The sequence below is a fragment of the Sebastes fasciatus genome, chromosome 2 (assembly GCF_043250625.1).
Source record: "Sebastes fasciatus isolate fSebFas1 chromosome 2, fSebFas1.pri, whole genome shotgun sequence".
NCBI lineage: Eukaryota > Metazoa > Chordata > Actinopteri > Perciformes > Sebastidae > Sebastes > Sebastes fasciatus.
In genome coordinates, this window is record NC_133796.1 from 19,319,665 (window position 1) to 19,344,463 (window position 24,799).

The 24,799-nt window shown below is 38.6% G+C and overlaps 2 protein-coding genes across 2 annotated transcripts; both read right to left on the reverse strand.

Moving 5' to 3' along the window:
- Positions 1–1,958: 1,958 nt before the first annotated feature.
- On the reverse strand, positions 1,959–12,187 carry vps26a (VPS26, retromer complex component A). The gene is made up of 9 exons (XM_074613117.1): positions 12,056–12,187; positions 9,904–10,053; positions 9,344–9,419; positions 8,740–8,896; positions 7,399–7,563; positions 7,163–7,269; positions 6,835–6,936; positions 6,562–6,671; positions 1,959–4,845 (listed from the first exon to the last, which is right to left on the reverse strand). Exons 1-9 carry the CDS (start codon positions 12,158–12,160, stop codon positions 4,729–4,731), a joined length of 1,089 nt encoding a protein of 362 aa, XP_074469218.1. The 5' UTR covers positions 12,161–12,187; the 3' UTR covers positions 1,959–4,728.
- A 2,536-nt stretch (positions 12,188–14,723) lies between these two features.
- Positions 14,724–23,302, reverse strand: srgn (serglycin). Its single transcript, XM_074613127.1, has 4 exons — positions 23,142–23,302; positions 20,467–20,608; positions 15,692–16,026; positions 14,724–15,587 (listed from the first exon to the last, which is right to left on the reverse strand). Exons 1-4 carry the CDS (start codon positions 23,194–23,196, stop codon positions 15,496–15,498), a joined length of 624 nt encoding a protein of 207 aa, XP_074469228.1. The 5' UTR covers positions 23,197–23,302; the 3' UTR covers positions 14,724–15,495.
- Positions 23,303–24,799: the final 1,497 nt, after the last annotated feature.

The window sequence follows — 24,799 nt, forward strand, 5'->3', positions numbered from 1 at the left end:
TGTTTACAAAACTTATACAGGATGCAGACTTTTAGGACTATTTATGTTTGGTAAATTAGCCTAGGCTCTAACATACAGATTTAAATGTAAAAGTAGCGATATATATATACGTATATATATAAATATATATATATATAATATATATTTAAAGAATTAAAAGAATTAAAGAATATTTATTTCTTATATATATATATACATATATATATAGTAGTCACATTATATATATATATATATCAACATTATATAGATATATACAGTATATAATGTTGATATATATATATATTATGTTGATATATATATATATATATATATATATATATATATATATATGTATATATATATATATATATATATACGTATATGTATATATATATATCTATATATAGATATATCTATATATAGATATAGATATATATACATATACATATATATATATAGACATATATATATGTCTATATATATACCTATACATATATAGGTATAGATAGATATAGATATATATATAGGTATATATAGATATATATAATGTTAATGTATATTTAAAGAAGGATGTCCAAGTCTTAAAGAAATCACCCCTTTTACATTTAAATCTGTATGTTGGAGCCTGGGCTAATTTACCAAACATAAATAAGCCTACAAGTCTGCATCCTGTACAATGATGGGGACAAACAGAGAGGTGACAGAGAGGTGATATATATAATATTATATTATATAATATAATAGATATAATATTGTACTAGGTACTAAAGGGTCTGATAGATAGCAATATTGAAAATTGGCAAAGTGACATTTTTGGGTCGTAAGACGAGGTATTTATTTACTGACTTTAATCTATATTGTTTTCTGATTTTTCTTGAATATATATATATAATATAATATACAATATAAAATATAAAAATACAATATGTATAGTGATGAGATGGCAGTTTTGCCAGATTATTGCACAAAGCTTCTGTCAGATAATTATATAATTATTGCAAAACATCATAAAATGATTGCACAGAGTGATCAGTCTATTAAGTACACAATACACATACTGTGTTCAAAATACTGGACATCTGAGACATATCAGGTAGTCTTGGCACACAGAAGAAAACCCCAGAAGCAACAGCATATGTTAATTATCACCTAGTTGTAATTGTGTTGTTGTTGCATCACTGTCGATTGTAATCAAGTGTAGTGGACTGAGCGCCTCCTTATCCTTATACACATAAATAGATGCTGTGACATTTTCCACTACAGATTTATGTGATTGTGTATAATTATCTTTTTGAGTATATTATGTGCTATGTATATCATGTGTCAGGTATCTGATGTTTAGTTCTTGTGGCCACTGTGTGTTGGTGTATTGTTGGTTTTGTCTGTGTTTAAAAACATAATAAAAATATTGTTTAAAAAATAGCCAAGGTTAGTTAATAAAAAGCCATGATGAAAATGAGTGTGTATCATTCTATATCCTCCTCTTTACTAGGCCTATCATTCAAGACAAATGTTAAAAAAAAATGTTTTTCTAAATTTAGCTACAGTATTTCCTATATCTGTCAGCAAGCCTATCGCCAGAATTATAAAAATACTGACGTCTTAACCCCAAATTCACCACAACATCCCACCCCACAGAACATTGCTTATGAAAGTTTGAGTTGTGACTACTATAGTAGTACTATGTGCAACGTTCATCAGCTGTATTTGAAGAAATACCTAAAATGTTTACAATGAGGGAATCAAGCAATTAAAGAAACCTCTCATATTTTCCCCACGTGGTAATCCTAAATAAATTGAAAAAGCCAGATCGTATTGAATGTGTGGGACTTGAAAAACTCAGTTGAAGGCTGTAGGTTTTTTCCACACGCACGTCAAGTTGGATAAATCACTTCTTTGTACATGATGTATTAACAATAAAGAACTGAAATCCTATGACTATATGTTGTTTTAAAGAAAGAGTGTTGTTTCAAAAGGTATTCTGTATAAATTTGCTTTATTCACGATTCATTTGGGCTATATATTTGGGTTTGGTGTATATACACACATTATCATACACACACACACACACACACGCACGCACATGTCGATGGCATGATTGGACATTGTGTAAAGATTAACATGCAGTAGATAAGACAGGGCAGAGAGTTTTGGCATTTAAGTGTTTCTTCGTTACCTTTGAAGGTATTTAAAGTTCACCAAACAAACCGCACCTGTACAGCATTTAGAGACAGAAAACATGTGTGACAGGCAGAAAGAAAGCATCACCTGCAAATAAATTACACCGTTCCCAAACAAAAGAAAACGGTAGATGTGGGTGTTCAGAGGTTTATGCAATGTAACATATAACAGCATGACTTGCACATGAAAGAGACAAAAAAGCAACTAAATATTGTACTTCTTAGCCAGTCCAATTAAAACAGGTAGTGATGTATAAATGACAGTATATTTTCCATTATAGACACAGGAGATCTCTGAGGTGACGTTTGTCCTTGAGTGATGTTTAGTTTCAGCTTCCTTTGAAACAAAGTTACGCATCAGAGGGGAAAGTGCAAAATTGTCCACAGATCAGAGCTTAAGGGCAAATTCAAGACCGGTAACATCACCAAACTGTGAGTGTGAGTGTCTTTAAAGCAGGACCTGAACTGCCAGTCTGAACGTCACAGTGGAATATTGTTGGATTTTACAGTATATTGATGCAGCATCCCTTCGTGTGCTTTCAATAGCAGACATGAGACATTTTTTTTAAATATTAGTATTCTACTTATACCAAACCAACAGGCTCAGAAAATGCTACAACCTGTGAAAAAGAAAAGTGAAACTGACAGTGAATCTGCTGATCGATGCTAGCATTGTTTCATTTCTCTATTGAATCATTGAAAAGGTAAATAGAAACCGCCTCTCATGTGGTAATGACAGGACATTCATTTTCAGGTACAAGTAGCCGGACAACTTTTTTTTAAGGTTTAAATATAAGATATTGAAGAAAATATATGTTTTACATCGACTGACGTGAGAGTCTGCTGACACCAGGTTCAGTTTACCTAAATTACAAATAAACAGATTTTATATAAACAGATTTTATATTTAGCCATACAGATTTAATTAATGTGTCCAAGTTTTGATATCTCTCTCCACAACTCTTCCTCCACCCAATGGAATTTAATCTGCGGTGCTCAAAGCATCTGCCTTTGGGAAAAAAAGTTTTTTATATTCTTCTCGATTAGTCATAAATAAACAAAAAACAAAAACGCTTCGTGCCAGAGAAATATCTCAACTTAAGAAAACCCTGGTAGCGTATCTCTATATCAGTTTGGAGGCGATCCTGTAGTAACCTGACGGACCTCATCAGTGAAAATTGCATCAATTATTCATCTTAACAAGAGACTGAAATGTTGTATTAAGCTCAAGAATCTTTAACAAGCAGTAAATTTGAATGTATGAAACTGCAACGATTAATTGATTAATCGATTTGTAGATCGACTGAAAGCTTATTGGCAACTTTTTTGATGGTCGATTAATTGTTTCTCTGGTTCTAGCTTATTCAATGTTGAGCATTTGTTGCATCTCTCTATTGTTTAATTGTAAATAGAATATTTTTGGACTGCTGGTCAGACAAAATAAGACATTTGTAGAGATCACCTTGGGCACTGGGAAAGTGTGATAGACCCATTTCACTTCTTACAGATTAAACGATTAATCGAGAATGTGCAGATTAATAGTTAATGAAATGAATCATTAGTTGCAGCTCTAAATGATTTATATATTAATCAAATTATTTGATGAAATAAATGATATTGAAACGATGTCCATCTTGAATCAAACACATTTCTTGTATGGAATGAAATGTGGACTGAAACTGGAAACATGCAAGAGTGGAAAATGTTTTCATTTTCACAAAACAGACATATTTAAAGATGAGAATAGAAGATTAAATTAATGTTAAGATGGACATTTGTTGCACTGAACCGACATTTGCATGGAAGAAGCAGCCTGTGGACTGTTGCAACATATTTAACAACAACTTGATTTCCCAGCTAGATAGCGGCGTCATCACAGCTTAAACTCATGTATGGTGAATAAACACAGCGTATGTTGACTCATAGCTTTGCCTCACATGTCCTTCGTTCAGGCTGATCCCCTCATGTAAATCACTGGCTAGCCCATCCCGACTGGAGACATATTGTAGGGGGGGGGTGTGGGAGAGAGGATGCCAGAGAAAATCCAGGATAAGTGCTGTCCAAATATGCAGACAAAAGAAGCTCCTGGTGCAGAAGAAAGAGATGAATGGTGTGGTGATCGTCTGTAGCCTTCTCCTCTTTGCTCCTGTTTTATTACACATTCAACAAACTGAGACTGTATGGCTTCACTTGTGTGTGCTTGTGTGTGTGTTTTCACTGTGAGACGCCCAGATCAAATAGGCTGCCTCACTGCTCCTTACTTGGGTCGGTTTGATTTGCACTCTTGCCTTTTAGCTTTCAGCCTTCTTGGATTGTAATGCTTGTGCGTTTGTATGCGAGTGTGTTTCAGTCCCGGGGGGGTGGGGGTTGGGGGGGAGAGTGAAGGTGGTCGGACAGCTCCCTTCTGAAGCTGCGGGGTGGTGATGGGGATGTCTGAAGGTATGTTATGTGTACTCATGTATACATTTCTCAGTCCAGGGAGATGGTGGGGCAGCCCTCGCACCTCTGGCTGTTCAGCAGTGAAGAGTTGGTGTGTGTCTGTGTGTATTTTCAGTTCATAGCTTCGCAATCACATCTCCGGCTGCTCTGCAGTAACTGGCTGGGTTCGGGGCTCGGGCGACTCGTAGCGCTGATGGAAGTTTCTTTTCCTTATCTTCTCCGGGGCTTTTCGCCACAAAACAATCTCCTAAACACAGAGGCAGAAGAATGAATGAATTAAAACATGCAGTAATCCCCAAAAAAAACATCTAGTCGCAGTGTTCACATTTAGTGTTTCTCACCAAAGCTCATTGCATCTAATGCCAAGCACACATTACACAAGAATCAAGCTGATTTTGGACCTGGCAAATGCAAACGCGAAGTATAAAGAAAGTAGTAGGATGGACCTCAGAAATGGAAGACCAACTTGTTGATTTGTGGCAACAACACAAGTGTTTATTTAACGTGTCTCCATGGCTTTATTCTTTTTCGTTATTCTTCACACACTATAGGAACAAAACTGTTAAATTTAACATAACATGTCGTTATGTGTGGGTCTCTCCCATTTTCAACATCTGTTAAGGTTTGAAAAATCTTTTAGTGTGGGCCAGCCTTAACAAATGTGTTACATGCATTTCCTTCCATATAAAACATCTGCAGAGACGCTATTTTAAATCCTGCATTGTTAACATCCATGTTTGTTTGGTAGCGGTGGTCTTCTTCTTTTCTTTTCTTGGCCGTTGCTACACTTCTTGGGGAGTTACCGCCACCAACTGTTGGTCAGCACGAAACCAACGACAGGCTGTTAATCGTGTCGTCAGTGTGCTAGCGAGTTTGGGTCTACGTGCTCTTGCAAGATACCAAAAAAAGGGGACCCACTTGCAAAAACATTAGCGCTACTAGTGGTCAAAAACTCCACAAGATACCTTTAAAGCATGATTGTTTACCATCTATGAATGAATCAACTTTGTAATCGGCTCGATATAGACAGACAAGTTTGTAGGAAAGACACAAGGATATTGATGTTACAAATGATCAAATATACAAAGTAGTCAGGGAGACAGTGTACACCTGTGTAGGTCAGATCAAATCTATGCAAATCTAATTTCACAAACGCTTCCTGCTGGCTTATTAAAATACAGCCCGTCTCCATGAGCGATGTGATCTATGCATGCAGAGCATCCTCTCTCGCTGAAATCGGCAGCTTTAATGGAAACTTTACAGCAGACAGACACAACTTGGATAATGCTCATTTTTTTCATGTGTCTCAGTGTGCTCCAGGGTGAAAGCAGATTGAAGTTCTTGCCGGTACTACTACGCCAACCTTCATCGCTTCATATTGTTCTTCTCTCACCCCCAGCTTCATGCATCCTTAAACACACATTTTTTAAACACCTGTAAGGTGTAGAAAGAAATTAGAAACACTTGATATCATATCAGCTAATTATTTATTTAAATGGTGTAAGTGCCACAGATTAATTTTGTGAATGTTGGCAAAACTTGCAAAATCATAACAATTTGTTTTGTTTTAAATTAGAAGAAAAATTACAACTAAATTCAACTACAACAGTTGAACAGTTTACAAGCACTGCGTGTGTGTTCAGGAAGTACAGATATGCACACACACACCGTTATGCCAGCAGAGTTACAGAAGATGCATAACTTGTTTGACCTGCTGTCCGTGTTATTGCAATAAAACTGAACATCATGAAACATCACGCCATATTTTTTCTGTCATTTTACTTGGGAGATTTTGGAAAAAGCAAACGACTGCCTGCCAAAAAACCCACAGCACTCGATATCAGACAGTCAGAAGTTGATGTTTGCCAGCATCAGGCCTACTTTCACCCCTGAGTGTGCTGCAGAAACAGCTACATCATCTCACTGATGTAGAATACTATTGCTGTGCGTGCAAGTGTGTTACCTGTTGTTTAAAGTATCTTCTGTCCTCTTCATCCACCAGCACCAGATTAAGGAAGTAGCGTACGGAGAACTTCTTGTTGACATCCCTCATGGTGGGTGTCAGGTCATACCCTGTAAGGGAACAGAAGAGGTGATATGCTGTCGCTCAATCTTTAAGTACAAATATGATATTTAAATGTTTTAATAAGAGGGAAACTGACACCATGGTGATATGATATGACTGACATCGTCTACTATATTCTTTGTAACTACAAGAGAAGCGAAGATAACGTACCTGCCAGGAACAGTCTGATGGGGATTGATTCTCCTTTAACTGGAGCTCCATCCATGATTTCATACTTTGCAACCGTCTCGGTCTCTGTGGTAGTACTGGGACCTAAAAAGGAGGACAAAAACCTACATTAAGTGATAGAATACAATAAAGTGGAGCAGAGGTGACAGAAGAGTAAACCAACTACAACATTTCACAGGTAGAGAAACCTCAAAAGGCGATGAACCACTAACATTAGCACAGAGTCATGCTGCTGGTCCTTTCACACGTACCCTCCCATGTGTCAGATCTGTGTTAGTTTCCTTTTACACGTGGCCACCTGGATTCTTACCTATGCCTGTTATCTCCTTCTTGATGAGCTGTAGCTCCATGTGTTGGATCTTGATCCTGACCAGCAGGAAGTAGATCTTCCCAACAATCACGTCCTTAAGGTGGTATCTAGCAAAGAGACACATCAAGAGAAGCTGCTCACACTGACTTAAGGCCAGGTCTTATTTGGATTTGGGGTTTGCTGAGGAAGAAATAAAGACTTCAAGTCAAGACAAGTTAAAGCTGTATTGGTCTTACTTGGATTTGTTGTATTCAAACTCGATGTGCAGGCAGTCTTCTATGCCGACCTCCATCTTGATCGAGTTGTTGACGTCTGGGTAGGTGGCTAACTGGTGGACAATCAGCTCGTACTCCTTCACTAAGTCAGACAGACGACGAACTATTGTCACCCTGAGGAAATACCTGGGACAAGAACACACAGACAACGCAACCTTTAAGAGTCAAACTGAAACAATGCTGAACATCTAAAGAGACTAAAGATATTCCACTGAATCAATCTGTGACAACCATATCCACTTTGCAGGAGAAATGAAATTGAATGGGAGAGCCTTTTCATTCTCCTTCACATGCTAATACTGCACATACCTAACTCAAATAACCATGAATTAGTCCTGGGCAATATGACGATATATATAAAACAATATAAAAATGTATATTTTTCACGATATAGGCTAGGCCTTTATTTATTTATTTTTTCTTTTCTCTTAATTTCACTTCAAACTGTGCTGTTCATTTTGCACTCAAATTCTTAAAATGGGAAAATGCTTAATTTGTCAAGTATTTAATTCACACAGGAGTATACAAAAATAGGCTTTACCATATGGTTATTCCATAAAGACTATTTATTCACTGATTTACCAGAAAATATGCTATATTGGGATATATATCGCTATCGAGATATGAAATTACCTTCAGTATATCGTGATGGAAGATTTTGGCCAAATCGCCCAGCCCTACCCTGAATGTGTTTTTATCATATTTTAACTAGTCAATGCAATTTTCATGTACTGTTGTCAGATTTGGTTCTGAGATATATTATTAGTAACATAGCTGCAACTAAAAACTACTTTAATTATCCATTCAATTTTGATTGACTGATCATAAAAGATATAAAACGACATTTTCAGAAGTTAAAATCACATCTTACAGTCGGTCACGCTGTTTGACAAACACTCATATAAAGTGTATAAATTACAGTATAAAGAAAATCGTAAAATGGTTATATTTGTGAACCTGTAGCCAGCAAAATGTTTGTTGATAACAAAAACGATTGATCAACAATCAATATACTTCCAGTAAATAAACAAATCAAATAATGAATAATTTCAGCACTACTGATATCAATATCAATACCAGCAATATCTGTATTGTTCCCTGTAGGGAATGTGTCTTACTGTCTGAGATGAACTAGAGAAAAGCTCCTGCAGACTGTTTACTGCCAGAAGGTTAAACATGGATACCCATCAACAACATCAGTGGGACTGAAACACATGATGTGTCATAAATACACCCCATGTGATTAATGTGAAAAACAGAACCTGCGGTTTGTCTTAATATGTCAAACTGTAATAAATATACCTTAGCCGGACATTGGCTCCAGTATAGGACTCATAGGGCTTCTCCACCTGCATGAACTCAAAGTCGTAGCTCCTGTTCTGGGTGAGTTCTCCGGGTAGAGCCAACTCTTTCACCAGATCCACAAACTCATGGGTGTTGCTCTTATCAGAGAACAGCTCTGAAATACAGCAGAGTGGTTTTAGAGTCATGGCGTATAATTCAACAAACTACAGAACGTTTTATACATTAGTTCAGTTTAGATTTCACACTCTTTCAAGACACTGCTCTCGTCACCCTCCTGCAAATACAGCTGGAGGAGGGTTTAGCTCCACTATGACAGGCTGCACATGACCACCACATGCTTTGTTAAACCTTTTAGCCACATGAGAAAGCCAACAGCCTACTGACAAGCAGTTTTCTAGCTATGCACTCAAGTAGCAGTTCAAATATTTCATGGAGCTTGTTGGTAATTTAGAAGTGTTAAACAGAAAGTCTCCATCAACACCATCCTACTAACATCATAATCATATATAACAATTAACTCTCCATACACTGTACACCCTCTTGCAAAAGACAGGAACCTAGAGATATAGAGTTAGAAATGCACCACTTCAATCACGCTCACCTATCTGTCCAACAAACTCGATGCGGATGCCCTGATGCTCCAGTCGCTTTCCTCCCTGCTTCACATTTAGATTCACCTGGAGATGAAATAATTGATGAGATCAAAGTATCACATGAACCAAAAGGCGTGTTTTGCAACGATAAATATAAATATATGTGACTTTGACAGAGAAAAAATTTAAAATATCCTCTCTTTAAAGAGCACAAAAATAGATCTGACAAGAGCTATCCCTTGTTATTACATTTATATTGGATGCTCATATATTACTTAATAAAGCTGATGCATTTGTGGATCTTAAACATAGATGCTTCACTTCCTCCCGAAGTCAGAGCAAGACGTTCACACACATAAAAGAAGCTTAATTTCCCACTGGGCTCAGTTAAAGAGAGGATCCCAGAATAGACCGGGGTATGGCCGAGCAGTCCATTATCTGCTGACTGAGTACTGTTAACTAAAACATTAAATGAATGCAAATTTAAATCATGCTTTGTGTAGGACCACCTCACTGAACCTTGTGGAGCTCTGCATCCCACTTTATGAATAATGTAAACTCAGTTTACCTTGCCAGACACAGACTCTCCATCATAGAACAGGTAGTGTTTCTCCACTTTCCCATCTTCTGTCTTCAACTCGGCCGTCTTTCTGTTCTCTGCATCGTTCAGCAGTACGTCGATCTCACATACCGGCCCAAACAAACCTCCTAGGAAACTCTGAAACCACAAAGCACAGCATACAACAGACAGTGTAAGAAACAATCAGACTATTTAAGAAAAGCAAAAGTTGACTAGTTGGTGGTTTGTCAGAATGATACACCGTCTAAGCCTTTATTCAGAGTAAATACGCTCTTTTCACAGCAGCTGTTTTACATGGGATTGCAGGGTAAACACTGGTGTAATTAATAACATTAATTATGGCCCTGATCCATTTATGTGGGCCAGGACCCTGGTAATGTGCTTCCTGTCTCACTGGAATGGCTGTGAAGCTAAATAGCACGAGACCATAATTAATGTAATTTATCAGTTACACCTGTGTTTACCCTGCAATTACATGTCAACATGTCTGCTGGGAAGAGGGTCTATTAGGAGGTACTGTGGACGGAGGAAAAGGTTCCTTGCTATATTAATAATGAAAAGCATGAACTGCACTTTTATATATTATTTGTTTTATTTTTTTGCAGACATGCCAAAGGTCATCATATCAAATGCAGAACATAACTGAGTGTCCGTGACAGGAAATATAAACATAGAAAGAGGACCCTTCACCCCATGTTGGTCTTGGTCACACAAAAGAAAAAGAAAAAAAAAATAATAATAATAATAAAATAATTTAAAAAAGTAAATAAATAGAAAATAAAATAAAAGAGAGAACAAATTATATCAAATTTAAATAATAGATTTAGCTTTAAAAAAAGAAAGAAAAAGGAAATTAAATTAATTGGACGTTAAATAAGAGTAAAATAGTAAAGACAATATATTGTTTTTTGTAGAAGGATTTGACTTTTTCAATTGTAAGCAATGTAAGACTTCCTGTATCCAGCTGTTATGTGTTAGAGAGGATGCAGAACTGCACATCTGCAGAGTGACAATTGACGTCTTGACCTCTTTTTATCTTTAAGGTTAATCTTTCTGGAAATACTGATAACTGACTGCTTCACAAAACAACGCCTAAACAACAAACAAAAAAAGTCAAATTCAGAGCCAAGACTGGCAAAACTATGATGATCACTATGATATGTGGTTATCTTGATTGAAGAGACTGAAACACGTCAGTCAGCCTGACATTGTAGGTTATTGTGATAACACTGCATTCTCTTTTACAGGCACTTTAAAACTACAACAGACCGACCCAAGACATACAGGTATATTAGAGTTTGTACATCTCTAAGGACTCTGATGACACACAATGACATTTGCAATAATCATAGACACCACAGAAGCTGCCAGCTTGTGGTGTGTACACATGAATAGGACTGATGGGTGTGTGTGCTCTGGACACAATCACAGTCTGAAGTTGAAGCCACAGCTACTCCCCTATCTGTTATTTCCACACCAACTCAATGACTTATCATTGAGCTGCACAGCCACATTACTCTCCTCTGAGCTGGCACAAAGTCACAAACACACACATGCTTCAGCATGCAGCAAAATCTGGAGGAATCAGCCCAATCATCAAGATGTCAGGAGGGACCAGACCAGTCACTGTCTCTGGACACACCAGTGGGATGCTTTTAATTCATTATAAAAGGATGCATTATGTCTCTTAAAAAGGGATGCATTGATGATATATAGGAGGATCTGTTAGAAACCAACCTAAACCAACCTTATGAGGAGCAAACAACACAGTAAAGGCAGCAACAGTGCATCAGTCAGTGGGTGTGAACCATGGATGTCAACTTGTACTTAACCAATTGAACACATTTTTTCCAACTAGCTTTTGCTTTTAAACATTAAAACATAATTTAAAGAGTTGTTGCTGTAATTCAAAATGCATATTATGTGTCATAAGGTTAGTTTACACCCGATAATAGAGACAGCAGAGAGACGGCCTGATGCTAACTCGACCAACACCAGACAGCTTTACTCTCCTGGTACATATTAAAACAGCTGCTGTCACAAGTAAACATGTGGATCCGTGTAAATGCTGGTGTTTTTAATGAATTAACAGCCTCAGTTTGTTTCCAGTGTGCTCTGAACAGCTGGTATTAACACTCACCATCTCGGCCGTGTAGACAGTAGAGCTAACAGCTAGCCTCGCTCCGTGCAGCCAGTCAGTCTGAACCAGGAGGTAGTAGAGGAGAGCGTCATGTGACCAGGTCATGTGTCACTGTGTGTGTGTGTGTGTGTGTGCAGTCACAGGTTCAACACACAACAGGCACACTAATACTACACACACTGTGTTATTAAGAACAAGTATGAAGTGAGTTTTTAATTGCAAATTGCTGGTTAATCCAGAAACAACTCCAGGATTCTTAATTATTTTGTTCCTGTCATTATTTCATATTATGATAATAGACACCTTAATTAGAGCCTGATAGCAATATTTGAGGGGGGAAATTATGTATTGTCTGATATTCCCTTTTTTTTTTTTTTTTTTTACATAATTACAATCATTTTTGATAGGATCCCTTCAATTTGATTAATACATTTTTTTTGACCGAAATGTGAGTTGAGCAAGTTTTTACTTGAGGCGTCTTTAAAGCACAGCGCACAGCATATGCACACTGTTCAGACAAGACTCCAACACAAACTACACGGAAGCACCAAAACCACAAAGTTATATCTAGTGAAGCCCGTCTGTTAAACAGTGTTGGCCGCGGTCGGAGGACGCGGAGGAGCCCGTAGCTTTGGAGTCTCTGCTGTACTCTGCTCCTCTGCTCCTCTGCCTGCCTGCCTTCACTCAGCTCGCTCGACTTCACGTGCATGCGCGCACACTCCACACTGCAGAAGAGTTAGTTTAGCTCTGAGAATATCTAGTGAATGTACAGTGGACGTTTGTGCAGAAATAACTGCTGCAGCTCCTCCAGACCAACAGAGGTTTCCCGTGTCTTGTGAAGTGACGGGGCTCCGCAGAGAGAAACGTTATCGTCTCTGACCGGGTGCCGGTGTCTTCCCTGTTTCCTCCGGCCGCGGTCGGGAGGCTGAAGCAGGAAAAGCGTACACTAGGATCAGCATTGATTCATGGAGAGACCTTCGTCTGGTCAGCTAACATTACTGCCAAGCAGCTGAAATATAGAGTGGTATTGTGGTTTTAGCTGACGTGTGTCACCTCACTGTTTTGAGCGATGCTCGTTTATGTCTATTAAGAGCGAGCAAGCGCGAGCCCGACGCTGACTTTCGTTGACTTAACGGCCACAGGTGTCGCTGTTAACAAGCAATTCTGATTCTTACAAACAGTCCCTTTAAAGTGAGGGAATGACAGTAATGTCTCCAACCAAAACATGCACATATATATCAGGATGTGCTGCGTCCTTGGTAATAATCAATTTGGATCTAAAATAAACAGTTTTCAATATGACTTTCCAAAGAAAGTAGTCTCTTGGCTCAACTTGCCTCGGTGAGGGGTAAGTTGATCCTCGGGAGAGGATAAGTTGAGCCATATGCGGTACGCCTGGTCTATCAATCATACCTGTCTATCACTGAGGTGAGGTTATCAAAGAACTCCCCCACATTGTGTCTAAAGGCAGTGGCTCTTCTGAGAGAGGTTGCTTCAGGAGTGTGGCAGGACAGATGGTGACGCACCCTTAAACGTAAACTAATCACATCCTAGAAAAGCTTAAAAGTTGATTAGCCTACATGATCATCTTTTTATTTATCCTTTATTGTACCATTGCAGTTCACAATGAGATTTACATAACAAGTTGAAGCTATAATCGAATTATATGTAATTATAAATGGCTCCACTTCCCCCAAGGCTTTTGGCTCAAATTACCCCACCCCGGGCATTTTAACAAGCATGTATCATCCAGCAGTTTAGAGCTAACGTCATGCTAACAGTATCATATTGTAACTTCCTAAAGCACTAACACGTGTGACTCAGAAGAATCATGACTCCTTTAACAAAAAAAAATCACTTTGAATGGCAAAAAGATGTGCTAACCCCTTGTCATATGGGCCTCTCTCCATCACAAGGTCAATAAAATCAATGACTCTTCAAATATGTGTGGTCACAAGACCAATTTTGACTATGGTTGCCTAGAAACAAGGTGTGGCTCAACTTCCCCACATCCTCAAATCACCCGACTCTCCTCTACTGAGTAGGACATTAATTTTACAGTTGGAAATTAAGCTTATCAGTGCTCTCTGGTGGACAAATATTGGAATCAGTCTGTTTAAGTAGTGGCTCACATCATTTGGTCATGCTGTTCAAAATACCTCTTACCCTTTAAAATAACTTTCACTAATAATTCCTTTTGGCGCTTTAATTCTGTTTTTTATTTGCAAAGATGTTTTAAATCAGGAACTTAGACAATACCTGTTGTAGGTAATTGTATTGGCTTTGTGCTGCTGTTGTCCTAGAAGTTTAATGTCCAATCTCATATTCATCTTTCATATCAGTAATAACACAACATACAATGCACACACCAATGTCCAGCACCAACTATGATTAGTAATGCACTGCATACATATTCTCTTTAGAAAAGTAGATATATAAAGTAAATTTAGTTTAAATGTTTATGCAAAAAACATTATTTCTAGGAAATTACACAGCTATAAAGCATCCAAAGATAATTTTATAAGGTAGTATAAAAGTGAAGGCTGGAGCAGGAGAGGGTAAACTCAATAAAACTAAAAAACTACCCAAAATATCATATTATATATAATAAACAGTCAACAGAACAGACAGCAGGACAGTTGATAAAGTCTACTGAAAACACAATTGATACTGTTGTTATAAATCCTTTATTGTTTTTCAAATGCAAATTAGACAATGCAGAGCATGTTGAAATGCACGCATGTGCACATTACATATATTGAATATGTTTCAGCTCACAGTGGTTAAGATTGCGTGAATCCGTTCCTGAGGGGCTTTGGGTTTGCACGATTCTCTTGTTCAACTTTGCAGAACAGAAGTTCCTAAAAGATGTTGCACAACCCTCCTGGATAAGTGTAAAGTTTCACAACATTTGAGACAAAGGGATCAAATAATTTAAATAAGTCTTTGTTTTGTGTGTCTTAAAGGAACACATGGCTCATCGCTCCAAAAAAAAATAATATATATTTGGAACCACAGCTGCACAGAGTGAGCAATGCACAGACGACATCTTATTGCACTGGTGTTACAATTATTTGAAAGTACATTTCAACTTACACATCTTTTCCACGAGAAAGCGTAAATACAGGTCGCTGCCAACTTTAACTAAATTAGAGTATATATATACTGTATATCTCATTTTTGCAGACCATTCTTTTGCTTTGGCAGCTATCTTTTTCATTGTTTACAGTTGTTCTTTTGCCCCTGAAGAGAGTGATTCCCACCAATAGCACTGAGAATATAAAATATACATTTGGCCTTTGTCAATCTCTGAGCAACCATGTTTTTACACCACCAGGTGGTGATGCAATATTTGTTTCACTATTTGAATAGACCAGGGGGGAAATAAAACAGATGCTAGCTTTGTGTATGTGTCTTAAAGGTGGATGGGTGTGAACAGACTAGAGCTGCAGGAGGTGGTCTTCTCTCAGCTCCTGCTCTGCTGGTTTTGACTCACCAACCAGAGGCCTGCTTGAGTCCCTCATGACCACACCTACAAGCAGAAAAAAACAAGGACAGGTCAGACTACATGGAGCAGAAAAAAGGGAGGAAAACTATTGAATCCATGCAACTCAAGATCGTTTCCAAAAAAATTACCTTTGTATGGCTTCTCGTCCTTCTCTGCCCAGGACTCGCCGGAGCCTGTCTCACCCAAGGTCCAGTCCGCCATGTATGTAGCTGCAGAGCCTTCATAACTTCCAGAACCCTCCTCAGTCACCACAGGTGACTCGCCCTCTTCACTCTTCATCGGCTTTCCCTCCTCCTCCGTCTCTAACTCAATGTCATCCTCCTCCCATGGATTCTCACCCTCAGGATTTGCCTCTAACTCCACGTCATCCTCCTCCCATGGACTCTCACCGCCCTCAGGCTCTGCCTCAGCATTCACGTCATCCTCCTCCCATGGATTTTCACCCTCCTCAGGCTCTGCCTCTCTGGAAACAGAATGAGTCACATGTTGAAAAATGTTGATGTCTGGTAAGTTGTAGCAATAAAGCAACACGACTTCACAAACTAAACATTAGACACTCCATAAGCTTTAAAGATCCCTGCAGACATGTTTTAAAGGAGCAGTGTGTAGGTTTTAGTGACATCTAGTGGTGAGGTTTCAGATTGCAACCAATTTCAACTTCTCCTGTCTGCCAAGCGTGTAGGAGAACTACGGTGGTCGATGTGAAAACACGAATGACCTTCTCTAGAGCCAGTTATTGTGTGTACGTGGGAAATGAGTGGTAAAGCAAGAGAGAGAGCGGCGGCAAATGTGTGTGAGCGAACCAGTGAGTTTAGCTTTGAGAATATCAAGTGAATGTATAGTGTGAGTTTCAATTTGTGCAGAAATAAATGCTACGGCTCCTCAAGACCAACAGAGGTTTCCCGTAACATTATCAACTCCAGCCCAAGCAGGAAAAGTTAACATAGTGATTTGTCTGTTCTGGGCTACTGTATAAACATGGTGGCCGGCTCTGTGAAGAGAGGACCTGCTCCCTATGTAGATATAAACGGCTCATTCTAGGTAATGAAAACACAACAATTCTTAGTTTCAGGTGATTATACACTAAAGAAATCATACTTATTAATATTATATTCCATTGCTGCCAATAGATCCCCCTAAATGTTACACACTGGTCCTTTAAGACATTTGAATATGATTACTTTATATAAGAATTTGTCTGTGATATGGTTTTTCAAGTTCAACTAACAAACTCTTAAAGGGACTTTTTTGTAAGAATCAGAAATTGCTTGTTAACAGCGACACCTGTGGCTGTTAAGTCAACGAAAGTCAGCATCCTGTTGCTCGCGCTTGTGCTCGCTCTACATAGACATGAACGAGCATTGCGCAAAACAGTGAGGCAACACACGTCAGCTTAAACCACAATATCACTCTATATTTCAGCTGCTTGGCAGTAATGTTAGCTGACCAGACGAAGGTCTCTCCATGAATCGATGCTGATAATGTGTTTTCCTGCTTAAGCCTCCCGACCGCGGTCAGAAGCAACAGGGGAGGCACCGCAGCCCCGGTCGGAGGCGATAACGCTACTCGCTCCGGAGCACAGTCTATTCACTCAGCAGCAGGAAACGACACGGGAAACCTCTGTTGGTCTGGAGGAGCATTTCTGCACAAACTTCCACTGTACATTCACTAGATATTCTCAGAGCTAAACTAACTCTTCTGTAGTTTGTAGTGTGCGCGCATGCACGTGAGAGGTGGAGCGAAAGAGCAAGTGAGAACGAGCGCAGTGTGTGAGTGAAGGCAAGCAGGCAGGCAGAGGAGCAGAGACTCCGGCCCTGGAGACCAAAGCTACGGTCTCCCCTGTGTCTTCTGACCGCGGTCGGGAAGCCGAAGCAGGAAGAGCCAACACTGTTTTGCAATACGGGCTTCACTAGATATAACTTTGCGGTTTTGGTGCTTCCTTGTAGTTTGTGTTGGAGTCTGAGTCTGAACAGCGTAGCCACACGCGAGCGTGCATGGGACACCGACCCGCAATGATTTATACGTGTAAGAAGTTACAAACAGTCCCTTTAACAGTACATTTACTCATTTTACACCTATCTATAAGTATGACAATAGCTTTATTTCGAAGACTTCCATGACGTACAATTGACATTTTATAGACCAAACGATTAATCAAGGAAATAATGTTAGTTGCAGCCCTACTGTACACATATCATACTGCACAGTGACAACTAAGAGTTGGGTGTTGCTTTGTTTATATTTTTTCATACTAATAATACTGTTCATGTTGAAGCTGTTTCTCCAAAAAAGGACAAAGGCACATTTACTGTTTTAAGCTTTTGGTTTTACTTTCAAGCAATCGTGAGGAGCAGGTAGAAGTGTTAGGAAACAGCAGCTAATTAATTGCAGGTGTGTATCAATTAGGCAGATGATTGGTGCCTTCAAACGGGGTCGTGTTTACCGTGTTCACGAGATGAGTCCATATGAACGCACCCCCTCTTGCAGTTAATATATTTTAATTTTAGTTGTATATTGTTTTTCTTCGTAATTTTATAATATGTCTGAGGAAAATGTTGATATTCCCAACTCATCTTTTTCCTCTGTCATTATACCTTTGCATTTCCTCCATTATGTTACCCGCTTGCTAAGTTGTCAGCCTCTGTGGCTTCTAGACGCCGACAGTAACGTTAATATTGCCGTTGCTTAGCAGCGGTGTTCTCATGACTTAACCACTTGAACGCCACACATATTGTGTACACAACTTCCCATGTTGTAAACACGAGCTCACGAGTTTCATTTGAAGGCACCAATACTCACAGCTTAAAGGCCTACACAGGTGTTTTCACTTATGTTGCCTGATGAGACCTCTTCTGAGGACTGCGTGGGCGTGTACAGATGTGCTTGATTGACACCTGTCTGACCTTCTTATTAGCTTTATGTTACACCTTGATCATTTTTATTGGTTCATAAAGTTTGGTGACCTCATGTAATGTCCTAACTGCAACAAGTAGAAGTCTAATTAGCCAGAGTAAGTGAGAATGCACAGCTTTTAAACAGTTTTTAGGATTAAATGTCAACATCCAATACCTCTTAACCTCATAACCTGCTACTGCTGATGGTTATAAAGTAAAAAAAAGAAAGCTTAAAACAGCAAAAATATCTCTGCTCCTTTTTGGAGTAACTCTAGAAATAACATCAACTTTAAAAAACATTACAGTTTCCAGCTGAATTACTGTATTCTTTTTACATGTAATCTGGTACTTGTCAGACATGAGTGGCAAATACGCAGATACAAAACAATAGACCAGAAGCAGCAGCCCACCAGGCGTCACAGCCCACTTCCTCTCTACATTTCCCTCCGACTTCCTGTTCAAGGCGAGGTGCAAAAGGGAGGCTGACGCTGAGGCCCTGGTGTTTTTAATCAAGCTCAAATGATGTCGGAGGCCAGATAACAACACAAACATACTCCTCATTTTCAAAGCTATCTCCTTGCCTCTTTTTTCCTTTAACTATCCTAAATCCTAAATAATTTATGTAATTGTTTAGAAGCTTCACAACCAAGCCATCTAATTCCCAGTAGGACTTTTAACCAATTTTATTGATCAGACCAAGTAAAACCACGTGATGTAGTAGCTCAGTGGAGTAGCATACAGTATACCAAAGCAGTCATCCACCTTTTCTATGCCTCTTCGTAGATATCTGATACAGAAAATATGCTTTAGAAGATGTGATATGAAGTAGTGTTCTATGACGGATTCAATATCAGCATTTTTCTTTGGGAACTCTTGCAATACGTCAGTGTTTTTATACAGTTATCTGGCAGTTTACATTATTATTTATGTGCAGACTAGCTGCAACACACTGTGCGATTTCTAGAACATTGCAGCTGGACTGCTGCTGGATAAAATATGATTTGTGGTATTCATTTTTTGAAAAGTTTCCTTTTTTTTTAATATTAGGTCATTAACGGTAGGCTCGATGTCGGTTCAGAGGAATCATAAAAGAGGAAACTGAGGGCTAAGATCGAGACTGTGATACAGGCTTTCTCAGCAGTCACATAAAACATAAACTCTTTCACATGTACCATATGTGCTAAACACAAACACACACGCAGCTCTTTACTGGCTCATTAACTCCAGAGTTTTAAAGTTCAAGTTGAACTCAATGAAACAATCTGGAGAGTCTAAATTAAAAGGATGGTTTGAATTAAAGGGGATATGAGCTCTGCAATCTATTCTTTTAGTTTATATAAAAACTTGCCATGATAAATATATTTTAATGTTTCAATTTAGCATGAAGCCCTCACATTAAATGTGGCTAATTTCCCCCTTTTTCCTACTGTACTCTTGTTCATGACGTCTGTACAAAAACAAAAATCTACCTTAAAATGATCTTTCAGTGTAGAGGAAAGACCAACATATCTCTCCTTAATTCCAAACTATGGGAAAGTAAAACGAAGTCATAGATCAACACCTACTGCTTTAAATTATGTTCGGTATACTCCTGCTTCAGACCTTTAGGTCTTTCTTACAGCAGCTCTAACCTCCCTGCCCTCTCTCTGTCTTTCTTTATCCTCCACGTTGTCTTCTATTTTGGCTTTTCTTGGCCACCTACCTCACACTTACTGTACACACACACACACACACACACACACACACACACACACACACACACACACACACACACACAGAGAGAGATAGACACAGACAGTAGTTGTGTTGCTGGAGTTGTGTCAAGGTAACAGATCCAATGCAGCATCAGCATTTCTATATTTACAGTGGACTATACTGTATTATCACAGTGATGGTTGTTTTGTTCTCATTTTAACATTGAAGTGAACTCACTTATACAAAGACACTCTCACCGTAGTCAGAGCAACTCACAGAGCAAATGAACCATCACATCCCAACATGATACTTACAGATAGCGTGCAGTTGAAGCAGGCAGTTTGGCCGGTAGGTCTGGAGTAAAAGCCATTTCTGGACCTTTTTGGGTCACACAGTTGGCCTGGTCGCCATCGGGGTTACATCTCACAAACTTATACACAGCAGTAGTAGGAGCTCCTAGAGAGAGACACAAAGAGAAAAGGTTTGATGTTCAGTTTGGGTATTTTTTTATGTGCAACAATTCACTTCAGTCAGAGTTTTCTTGGGCAACGTTTGGTTGCTCATCTGGATGATTTCAATATGAGAATTAGGGTGTTTCAGGAGATTACAACATTATTCTGCAACAGGGGGAAGTGACAGTTGGTCTATGGGCTTCAGCGCTTTTTATTCTCTTCAGTAATGTGTTATAAAAAAGTAACAGCATCACAGCTTTATCTCAACACATCGCAGCAGGTTGATCATGATGCTAAAACCTCAAAAGTGTTTCATTGCTTATCATCTGATCGGGGGGTGCTTGACTGTTCGATGATTGATGACTTAACCTGCACTTGCAATTTGCAAGTACTCTGTCAAAATCCCTATTTCCTGTTTTGCCGACACCGCTAGGCCCTTGGCATTGTTTAAATCTAAAAAAGTGTCATGGCTCTTGAAAAAAATCTTAAACACTGATGAAGTATTTTCACGTGTTTTTTAAAGAGTCGGTGTGACATTTCTGCATCACACTGATACTACTGCCGAAGGTAATCTACCACCATCTATCATACAGGCTGTTGATATCTGACAGTATCAATATCACTTAACTGGAAATGTAGGTGTTTTTAGATGGGTGTGTGACAAGTAGTTTGAAACTTGTGAGTGAAATGGAAAGTAAAACGGCAATAATAGGCCCAGTAGGCCTATAAACTGATGATAATCTGTTGATTGAGTGTAGTGTCAAGTGTGCATGTTATGTGACACTTATAATAAAATAAGGTGTCATTTTTATCATTTCATTTTTAACCTTAATTCTACTGAATACAATCTTGATTTGTTTGTCAGTGGGTAGAGCAGGTTGTCCTTTAACCACAAGGTTGGCGGTTCAATCCCCGGCTCCTACTGTCTGCATGTTGAAGTGTCCTTGAGCGAAACACTGAACCCCAAATTGCTCACAGCAGCCCTCTGCTCCCACAATACTTAGGGTTAAATGCAGAGGTCAAAATTCATGTATGTACCTGTATGTATTAGGGATGCACCGATCCGAGTTTTTCAGTCCCGATACCGATAGCGATACCTGGGCTTTGGGTACCGAGTACCGATCAGATACCAGTGTATAATTAATAATCTGTATGCCTCACTGTGTGGAAGTGAATGGGATCATTTTTTTTTATTTTTAAGCGACAACAGGCTTGACCTGAACATCACTTTCCTAACTTTGTAAAACGAAATGTAACAAATAAATACACAGATAACATAACAACATTTAGTGAATTGTTACTTATTATTATTAAATAATAAATAATATTATTTTAATAAGTATTATTTATAATACACATAAATGTGTATTTATCCGTGTCATAAATACACAGATAACATAACGTAAATTTAGTGAATTGTTATTTATTATTAAAATAATAAATCGTACACCAACAATTTGGCAAAACAAATCTGCAAAATGAACAGGAATTACAATTCAAGTGTAAACCTTTTTAATGCAGCAACAAATTAGTCAAAACTTTCAGAATATAATGTATACAGTTTATAAACATAGAATTATCGGCCCCATTGTCACCGATATCCGATCCAGCTATTTGCTATTTTGATTTAATATCTCTGCATCCCTAGTATATATGTATGTGACTATTCTAATAAAGTTTAAGTTAAGTTTAGCTGCTGATCTTAATTAGGCCTGTAATTGGCAAAACCCAATAATTACAGATAATAAGAACAGAGTCAAAGCAACAGGCTTTTCTTTACTTTTAAAAAGAAAGAAAAAAACATTTTTAGATTTAACCTGCATTAATATATTCCTTGGGAAATTAAATATAACATATAAACAATATATAGAAAACACATATCCCTAGAGTAATACTTTGGATATTGAGGGTTAATTAAAAGCCTATTAAGTAGAAGTCTATACTTGATTTAAAAACATTGAGTATTAGATATAATGCAGCAAAAGCATATCAAAGGATTGTTATTTCTTTCATGTATTAGGGTTTCCCCATGCAGTTTCCTTATGTCATGAGTCCAAAAAGCCCCTTCACACACTGTATCTAAAACCAGCCACAACGAAACTTCAGTAGGAAACTGAAACGCCTTTTACAGTTTCCTATTTGATATGAAGACCAGACAATGAGCTCCCACATACTTTCCCTCCTGAACCTCAAAGTGTGGACATTTGTTAAACCTCATCATAACATGTTATTTTAACAAGGAACAGATTAAAGTTGTATGTCTGCATTATACCATCAGCTCAGCAACAACATGTGAGTCATAGCTCCTTATGGTAACCCCACTATACTGACACACAAAGAGAGAGGCAAATAGGGGAACAGTTTCTAATAGTTTTGCTTGTCAAGCTGAGACCCCTGATGGGTCATCAGACCACAGTTTGGACCACATAGAGCTTAAACTATCAGGATGTTGACTTGTTTCCACTACAACAACCTGTCTAAATAAAGTCTATTGAGAGTCACAAAGTATTTTATTATAATAATAATAGTCGACTTACCCTGTCCATTATGTAAGGCGAGGCAGGAGAAAACCAAGAACAGAATAAACTTCATCCTTCAGCTTCTTTAACAAAAACGCACCAAGTAAATCTGAAGACACTCCTTCCTCAAATGAAATCTGTTGATCTGGTGTTGAAGTTGTTAAAGTGAGACAGACAAACTCCCCTAAAAGAGCTCAGCCCTCTCAGTCAGTGCGTCATGGTTTCCTGAAGAAGACTTCTGGTGCAGCAGAGAGAGAGAGAGAGAGAGAGAGAGAGAGAGAGAGAAAGTGGCTGAACATCCTCAGTGGAAACTTTTGCAATATAGCAGCCTCAAATATAGCAGATTATCAGGTCGGATACTGCGTAACATTTAGTGAGACTGGGGAAATACCAGAAGATTCAATCTGTGTTTTTCTGATAATAAGCGACCGACAGGAAGCGACAATTGGTGTTAATTGGCTGCTGCGGGCTCATTTTGTTGTGAGATAAGAAACGATAGTTACAGACAGCACCTCTGAGAGCTTCACACGAACACAGCAAAGATCACTTTCTAATGGTTGTTTTCAGCTCTTCAGTTCATGCAAAAAAACAATTTTATGCTCAACTTCCAGTGTGTGTGTGTGTGTGTGTGTGTGTGCGTGTGTGTGTGTGTGTATTATGCCTTTACTTTTACTTGTTGTCACCCAACTTTGTTTTCTTCTAGTTTCACAAGGCTAAACAGAAAAAGGAGAGAAATATAATCAATCAGCAGCAATTTACCACCATATTAAACCTGCAGTAGGCAGAATATTTATTGCATCATTGGGCAAAAATTCCATAATAAGCATAGGCATATTGTAATTTAAAGGGATTGTTTGTAGGAATCAGAAATTGGTTGTAACAGCGACACCTGTGACTGTTAAGTTAACGAATGTCAGCGTCCTGTTGCTCTCGCTGAATGTGAGCGAGCATCCGTCAAAACAGTGAGGCGACACACGTCAGCTAAAACCACAATATCACTCTATATTTCACCTGATTGGCAGTAATGTTAGCTGACCAGACGAAGGTCTCTCCATGAATCAATGCTGATCCTAGTGTTGGCTTTTCCTGCTTCAGCCTCCCGACCGCGGCCGGGGAGAACAGGGGAGACACCGGCACCCGGTCAGAGACCATAACATAACTCGCAGAAAATATGAATCAATATTTTGTCTTCTCTACATCTTGTAGTGTACTGTTTAGCTGTAAAATGAGAAAGTTTGTGACCCGACAGCCATGTTGAGATCTGTTGAGGAAATACCAAGCACCGCCCACCAGCCGGAGCAAACGTTCACATTTTACAGCTAAACAGTACACTACAAGATGTTTCTGAAAACATTTGAGGCGAGAAATAGGCATTACAGTAACAGAATATTGATTCATATTTGATCAACGCTGCACAGTTTGACCGTTTGATCGGAGTTTGTGAGTGATTGACAGCTGCTCAGAGACGAGAGGCTCCAGCTCCGCTCTGATTGGTTGTTTTCCCCCGGTCTGTGAAATCTCGCAGATGCCATTAGGAGCACCGGAGGACACAGAGGCACATGATTTGTTTTTCAGATTACCAGTCTCATGCACTACTGTCAGGATATAGTGACCGTTTTATAAAAATAACTTTTTTTTTAATCATATTTGCTCCAATTCTACCCACTGCTGCTTTA